Source organism: Gavia stellata, chromosome 4, assembly GCF_030936135.1.
Source record: "Gavia stellata isolate bGavSte3 chromosome 4, bGavSte3.hap2, whole genome shotgun sequence".
Classification (NCBI taxonomy): Eukaryota; Metazoa; Chordata; class Aves; order Gaviiformes; family Gaviidae; genus Gavia; species Gavia stellata.
In genome coordinates, this window is record NC_082597.1 from 83977281 (window position 1) to 83985459 (window position 8179).

At 42.0% G+C, this 8179-nt stretch overlaps 1 protein-coding gene across 1 annotated transcript; it reads right to left on the reverse strand.

The window, feature by feature from the left end:
* Window positions 1–1711: 1711 nt before the first annotated feature.
* On the reverse strand, window positions 1712–7482 carry KLRD1 (killer cell lectin like receptor D1). The gene is made up of 6 exons (XM_009807618.1): window positions 7356–7482; window positions 5911–6009; window positions 4408–4494; window positions 3965–4119; window positions 2190–2302; window positions 1712–1832 (listed from the first exon to the last, which is right to left on the reverse strand). Exons 1-6 carry the CDS (start codon window positions 7480–7482, stop codon window positions 1712–1714), a joined length of 702 nt encoding a protein of 233 aa, XP_009805920.1.
* Between the last annotated feature and the right edge of the window lie 697 nt (window positions 7483–8179).

Genomic DNA, 8179 nt, shown 5'->3' on the forward strand with positions numbered 1-8179 from the left:
AGGGGAAAAGCCCTTTCCAAGGGCATTTCCACTGGGCTAAGACCAAATGGAGTTTTCTATATGAAGATATGGAAATAGTTTATAAAGATCATCCAGCCATAGAAACAAAAGAAATGTACCCTGCAAGTTAGCACCGCTGACCTGACCTTCCTGCAGTAATACTGAATGCTCCCTAAAAAGTCACAGTAAGCAGTCAGCAGGAAGCCCAGAGGCTAACATTTGTTTTCACAATGCAGCCATCAAACAAAGGTGTATAGAAGATTGCTAGGGAAAAAAATCAAGTGTTAATTTATCAGAAGAAAAAGGGGTAAAATGTGGCAGCTTAGATGCCTGCTGTGAATTATTTTTTTCAAGTTGAATGGGCTGAAACAGATGAAACATTGTACCTTACTTGCACTGTACCTTGCATTTCCTACTGCAATAGTAAGGAATACTAGATAGTTCAACTGGTAGTTGTGCCCATGAATTATGACTTGGCTCTGCTGAGTATAGTGAATTTATTCAGTTCACAAACATCTTTTGGCACATTAGGAAGAAGGATTCATTTTTTTACCAAGGAACTGCTTCAGTCTTTGAGAATATTTTCCAAGAAAATATTGAATATTAAAGACATATTACTATTTTTTTCATTTATTTTGAGGAAAGTCTCCAAATACTAAGGCGGAAACATATGGATACAAGGTATATAGATACAAGGAATATATGCATTTGTAATACAAAACAGACGCTGACATACAAAACTTCAAAGAACTCATGCAATGAAACTGCACCCAGAAAAGTGGAGGCATCATTTTGTTTCAAGAAGTACGTCAAGTGCTTTAATAACACGTGATGCATAGTGTGTGCCTTGGGCTCAGAGATCCCAAACAGTGTGGATATAATACAAGAGCTCAGGTGAGACCTGTGGCAATGGATTCTCCATCAGTTTGAGTACTGGTTGTGTGTAGCTCTGAATGGAGCACAGAATTATTATCCTCCCTGCTATTTGCATAGCAGTTAATGTTTTGATAGCACTGAAGTTATTCAGGTAATGTTTAAATCCAACCACGACATTTGACTCTCCACAGAGATTGCTTCCAGGGATTCCCTGTAGTCTTCTCACAAATGTCCTTTTGTTCCTACAAATATTAATGCATTAAAGAATTTTATGGATAAATAAAGCTTTCTGTTCTTTCTGTATCCCTGTACATCAAACAGAGGAACAGTTGGAAGAATAGATTTAGGAAAGAAGGCATGCCTAGGCAACCTGCTCTGGAAGACGATTATGGTGGATGGTAGTTAGTGTGTACGGTAAGTAATTCAGTGAGTAAAATGATCAAGGATGTAGTTGGACTGGTTTATGACTGGCAGGTGTTAGTGTAAAATGCTGACTGAAGCTCAAGAAATATAGAGATCCGCGAGACTGTGTGTTGTCAACCTAGAGAGTCACGCAAGAATCATTGCTTGACTGTAGGTAACTCTTTCAAACTGCTTCCTAGGCTTGTAGCTTTTAGCTTTGTAGTTTTTTTTTTTCTCTCTCTCATTTGTGAGCCTGGGAGGGAAAAAGCAGACAAAGAAGAAGATTTAGTCTCTAATGACCTGTCCATTTGAATCACCATTCTGAGAAAACTTCATGATAAAAGAACAAAAATAAAATTATATTTAAAACTTCCGGTTCCTAAAGTTGATATCTCACAGTGGCAGATCCCACGTCCCTTCTTGCAGTGCTTCTTCAGGTGAAATGAACAGCCACTTTCTCACAGATCCAGAATTGCTTTGTCGAACAGGAGTGGCTGGCATAAATAATCTGTCCGTATAAAGAGGCACAGAAGATGTTGTCATATAATATTACCCTAGGAAATGAAAAGATATGGCTTAATGACGTTCCAGTTACATCATGTGATTTATATTTGGACCATTTGAAATCATACTGATTTGCCATTGGAATGTAGAGTTATTTCCCCCTTGGAGCTATTTTATTTCTGCTAGGTGGTCCTTTTGGGTCTGGTGCATGTGATCGAGCTGTACTTTGCCACCCATCATTCCTTATACAGGACACAAATTCAGAGCTCAATAGCAGATACTATGGTGTCCATGCTCCTTCGTCATTGCACATGACAAACATGGGAAAGTAAGAGGAAGCACAAGTCTCATAATTAAATGGGGCCCATCGGATAGAACCACACTGGTCCTAAGTTACGCAGGCTTACCAATTGGTCACTTCTTTTGAAAAAGCTGTTCCATCCTCCCAGTACCAGCCGCTCCTTTCAGATATGTATGACAATCCAACCCAATAAAACTGTGAATCCTGTGGCAGAGAAACCTGTAGGTATGAGAAAATCATCACAACAATATTTCAAAAATAAGACTGAAGTTCCTGTATCTTCCAGCTGTGAAGGTTCTAAACCAAAGGAGATAACTCTTACTCAAGAAGAGAGTAACCTATTGTCCATGCTTGTTTTCCACGAGGCAGTGCTGACTGCTCTGATTATAGGATCATTCAAATATTGTTGTTTATTGAATTGCCACAAGACAAATGCACCCTGGGTCTGTAAAAACACTGCTTTTTTAAAGAAAGAAAGAAAGAAACAAACAAAAAAAATCCAGCTTTATCTGGTCTGCCTTTAGGTATCTACACTGCCTTTAGGTATCTGCAGTTTAGCTATAGATATGGGAGCGTCGTTTAAGCCCCAATTAGAGTCAGCAGAGATCTGGCCAATAGATCCAACGGAGCCTGAGAAGTGATTCAGCTCACCCGGTGGGATTGCTGACTGCACTGGCCGTACCTCCCAGTGACTGTAGCTCTGAAGTTGCAGACCGCTTACACTGTAGATGCCTGAAGTTAGGTGAGATGAACACCAGCCTAGAGGGCACCTCTTGAGATTCTTCAACCTGTCTGAGGTCTTCACGTATGACTGACAGATGAGACCCAGAACCTATGGGAGAACTGGGCCTTGCTGAGGCATTATTTGGAGGTCAAAGAGAATACCCCCGGGCATCTCAGATTGCCCTAGAAACCTGTGCTTAGGCACCTGAATCGTTCCCAGGTATCTAAGTGCTAAGAGGTTCCTCACAGCATCTTAGCCTCTTCAGATCCTCCAGATACTCTACTGCTGCTTAGTAGCATGTTTAGGGACTCATCCAAAATCTAAAACCCACAGCTGGCTTGAACTGGTCTGGCCTCAGTCTGGCTGCAGTTGCGTGTACCAAACCTGGAAGAAAAAGCAAGCACCCAGACATCTGGAATCGAACTATCCAGGGATTTATATAGCATACCAAAATCGTCTCTTGAATTCAGCATTGAAGGTGTGGTGTTCAGGTGTCTCCCAACAGTGTGAACCATGATTCTGCCCTCAGAATGCCGCTAAACTCAATAATAAACCATTTTTCTACTTTCTATTTTGTCTCTACCCATCTGATTTTCACTTTAAAAAAAGTAAAATCCAAAAGGCCAGCCTTTATGCCTTAAAATAAAAGAGTTGAGAACCCTCATCTGAAACTAGCTCCATCTGGAAAAAGTAGAGAGATTTCCAGGGAAGCTTGTTTCCTTGTGGAAGTTTTATGTAGCAAAAAGGAAATAAGGATATTTTGGATTTGTGTAAGCTTAACAGCTGTTGGAAAAGAGGTTCCCAGATAGGTGTGTAAAGAAAGGGAAAATATGGTCTTGACAGCAAATTACAGATTTTTCATTAGTCAGCAAAACACCCCCAAATTAGTAAGACTACTTAAAACTATCAATTCCCTAAACCTTTTTCTGTCATCGTAATAAAATCCTATGCTGTCTAGCCTTTGTGCCATCATTAGCACCACTCTGGGAGGGTATAACACAAGGTCAGAAAACAACCTTTTTATAGTCACTTTGCACTGCAGCATACAAAGGACCGTACCGTGGTGAATCAGTAAATGACCGAACTGTTTTCTGCCTGCAAGATTGCTGGAAGTTAAAACACGTGATATAAAGGAATGCATGAGGTTAAGACTGTACCATCTTTGCTTTGTCTTTTAGCACAAGAAGAGTGGAGTTTCTTGAGGAACAGAACTCCTGGCTTTGCTTCCATGTTTTCTTCTGCTTTGAAATGTAGAAGCAGTTGTCAGCTCCGCTGTTTTGCCAGCTGGCTGGACAGAGAGCACATTTTGTTTCTAGAAATCAGAGAGAGTATTATGCAGACCTGTGAGGAATACAGGGGCTTTAGCTGCTGGCACGACTGAGACAAGATTAAGGGTAGCCATGGGTCAGCTGAGCTTTTGAGGGGCGAGAGACAAGTTGCTTTGCACGTTAGTGCACACATATCCACATCTCAAATACTACCACAGTTAAAAACAGACACCAACAGATCCGATCTTTTCCCTGTGATTTTACAGTCTCTCAGGGGATGGGCTCTGAAAAAGGGGGTGATTTGTGCTTGTTTACGTAATAACCACATTTACCGTTTTTCTCCTTCCCTTCAAAACACAATGCTTCCCTCATTTCCTGCAGCTTCTTTCCTTCCTCAGGATCCTTGGAAACCTGAAAAACTGAAGTGCATGAAAGTGCTTATGATTGTTTTTAAAAAATTGTAGCTTTAACTGTCGCTTTAATTTATAGCTTTTGGCATTCTTCTATTTTTTGTCTACTTCCTTTGTATGTCCACCATTGTGTGTACATCATCCACATTTTTTCACCAGGAGAGTTGTGCAGCACTGGAAAAGGTCACCTGGAAAGGTGGGGGGGGGCACCTCCGCTCTTGAAGATTTTCCAAAGTCATCTGGACAAAGCTGCAGATGAGTTTATCTGGGGTTGGTGATAGTTCAGCTTTGAATGGTGGGGAGGAAAGGGTGGGTGTCAGACATGAAACCTGAAGAATTGCCTCTGAGCTAACATTTCTGTGATGCCACGAACCACCCTGAGTGTTCGTCCTGGGCACTTGCCCCTGCCTAAAAGAAGCCGGGGACTCTCTGTCTCTGCTTCCAAATGTAATGTGGCATCATCTTTGGTTGTTAATCGAAATGTTTCTATGGAAAATCTGCTGTTACCGTTGGGCAAATGCGCCCGTCACAATGCTTTGATGCCAGGATTGCCCCCCCTGCAAAAAGCTTGCAATCCAAGAAAAAGAGGGAACTGTAACTGTGCAATATTCCGGTAACGGTCACGGGGGGGCACCGTTATCCAGCTAGTGCGGGTGTGGGATGAGCTAGCTGTGAAGACTAAGCATTTCAGAAATGGGTTAGGGTTAGGGGTTAGAGTTAGGGTTAGGGTTAGTCAGTGGCTAGGTTTAGGGTTAGATTTTAAGGTAAAGGTTAGGGTTAGGCTTAGGGGTATAGGTCAGGGTTGGGGTTAGGGTTGAGGTTGGGGTTAGGGTTAGGATTAGGGTTCGGCTCATTAATGAGGGGTAGGGTTAGGCATTAGGTGTTAGGATTAGAGTTATGGTTTAGGTTGGGGTTAGGGTTAGGATTAGGGTTAGGCTCCTTATGATGAGGGGTAGGATTAGGGTTATGGTTTAGGTTGGGGTTGGGTTTAGGTTTAAAGGTTAGGTTTATGCTTAGGGATAGGGATAGAGTTAGGGATTAGCCTTAGTGTTAGGATTAGGGTCATTAGGGTTAGTGTTAAGGTTAGGGGTTTAGGGTTAGGGTTAAGGTTAGGGTGTTAGGGTTAGGGTAAGGTTAGGCGTTTGCTTTAGGATTAGGGTTAGTTAGGTTTAGGTCTTGCATTAGGATTAGTGTAACCCTTAGGGTTAAGGTAACTATAAGCACAGATATTAGTGATCTCGAGTGACCTGTGCTGACACGCAGAGTTTCAGGGGGACTTCTGTGGGAGAGCTGTACTGTTGCCCTTCTTGCCGTATGATTTCCATTGGGGGAACAGGGACACCAGGGAGAGTCTGCAGGGGAACAAGAAGCAGTCCTACTGGAATTCATTCCCACAGCAGCAGCTTGGGACGCCACAGTACTTACAGAGGGTCAGCAGGGCTGCCAGCCCTGTCAGCAGCACCAGGCACAAAGCGAGGAAAGCAAAGGCCACTGGCCGCCATAAGGAAGGTGATGCAGAGGCTCCTGGGACAAATAAAAACCCCATTCAGCAACAAAACCAGCAGCTCTCCTCACCACGCAGTGGTATTACCTCCTCTCTGACATCACCAGTTCATCTTTATCCCATCTGCAGAGCCTATTATTTTCTTACTGCAGTTTTTGTTATCACTGTTCTGAATTTCCTGCAGTCATTTTGAGAAATATCTATTTATCCACTGAGAATGTTTATTAACTGGGGCTCTAGCATTTTAGACTGAAAATTCTCATGAAACAAGTAAAGGGATTCGATTTTGCACTTCCCACAGTCCTGGAAATAATAAAGCAATCTCTAAGACTTCTCCACCTTGAAAGGAAAAAATTACCACCTAGTTTTGGATAATTAATTCTGGAACCTGTGACTGGGATTTCTAAATGACTGCAATGTTTGAACATTAAACTGTGCATCTTTCTTTAGGCTCTTTCTCCAAATTTCCATTGTGCTTCAATGTCTAATCATCAGGAATATACTTCTCCAGAATTTTATAGCTGACGAGCCCCTGATTAAAATCTTTTGTGTATATGCATTTTTTTCCTTTTGGGAAGCAGTGCTCTGCAATTTTCTGTAATACTCTTTCATGTCTATTTAGAGCGTTCAGGTTAACTGAAAAGTATTACACACATCGAGTATTTTACTTGAGTCCAGTGCATCAGAGCAAGCACCTCCAGGGAACTAACCTTTTGTTAGGTGAGAAGAATCACCCTCCAGAGGCGCCCAGAAGTCCAGATAAACTTGGCGACTAAAACTTACATAGCCAAAGTTAAGGGAGATGACCCTAACCCTCAGCCGTTAAAGTAATTTGAAGAGACTGCAGATGACACCACATTGGGGTGGTGACTGATACGCCGGAGCGTAGGGTTTCCTTGTGAAGAGACCTAAAAATCCTAGGAATGAGCTGTAGGTGCAACAGCTCAACAAAGGCAAATGTGAAGTCCGGCACCTGTAACAGTACAAGCTGAGGAAATTGCTTCCATTACCAAGGCCTGCGTTAGCTGATAAAACTATAGTGCCTCCTTCTCTTGTAGTGCCCTGCTGTAATAAATGAGTCCTACCAAAATGAAAAAAAATCCATAGAAAGGTGGAATTTGTCTTCTGTGTTGTAGTAAATGGAAAAAATAATTGGAGTAAAGATAGGCTTCAGAAAATATATCATCTGTAATTGTAAATAATAGCACACAAGACTCCATTATGATTATTCTTTCTGCTGTTTCTATGAACATTAGCTAAGAACATACTATGAAGTTTAGAAAGACTCTAAAGCAATCAACATGAACATGCAAACATAATTTATGCCCTGATTTAGCTAGAAAAGCTAATTTCCATCTGTACTTACTGTCTACTGTAACACAACTGGCTGGAGCCTTAAAGGCAGAACATTTGTTGCTGCTCGAATATCCAGGAGTAACAACTGAAGCTGAGGGTTGTAAATTTAAAGCAGTGTAGCCTTCCTCATCCTCCATCTCCAGCTAGTCGCACTTCTTTCCTGCAATAGTAGGACTTTGGGAGCAGGGGCACCCTGCAGCGAGACCAATGCCGAGGCGATGGGAACGGTTCATGTTTCAGCATTTCCAGTGAAACCACGGAGGAAGCTGGCTCTGTTCTGATTACTGTGTCATAGTGAAAGTGTAGCATATTGAAAGCACTTAAGGAGTTGAAGTGGCATTGTCAAGGATGGGTGTTTTCTTCCCGAATGTGAAGATCGGGAGTCTTGGTCCCTGGCTGGAACCTAAGACTGTTTCATTTAACTTTCCACCTGATCTGATCCTGTATTCATACAGCAAACATCAGGATTTTCCACCTCCTTAAAATAAGATGCTCTAGAAATAGTTGCTATTTTGCGTTAAGGTATGAAAGATATCTGTTCATGTATCAGGGCACAAATGCAACACATCAGCTGCACTGAAAGCAATAGGCTGCATTTCCATACACTGTTATGAAATAAATGAAAAATGAAGTTATTTTACAAAAATTCACTGAAATAATGCTACAACAGGAAAAGCTGAGCTGAAAGGAAAGTAAGGCCAGGAGCTTGGCAGGATTCACATGACCGCTCAGCCTGTGTCAGAGAAAGACCAGACTAGACTGATAACCTCTTTGCTTTTGCACTGTACGCAGCAGTCACTGTGCAGAAGTGGCTTATCCATCCTCGCTCTCCAT

Excerpts from the sequence above, each read along its gene's own strand:
- KLRD1 (XM_009807618.1), bottom strand. The coding sequence starts at position 7,482 with ATGGAGGATGAGGAAGGCTACACTGCTTTAAATTTACAACCCTCAGCT. Across the intron at positions 2,303-3,964 it reads TAAAAGACAAAGCAAAGATG|GTTTCTCTGCCACAGGATTC; the intron begins GTACAGTCTTAA and ends TCATACCTACAG. Across the intron at positions 1,833-2,189 it reads TCAAAAGAAGTGACCAATTG|GGTAATATTATATGACAACA; the intron begins GTAAGCCTGCGT and ends TTCATTTCCTAG.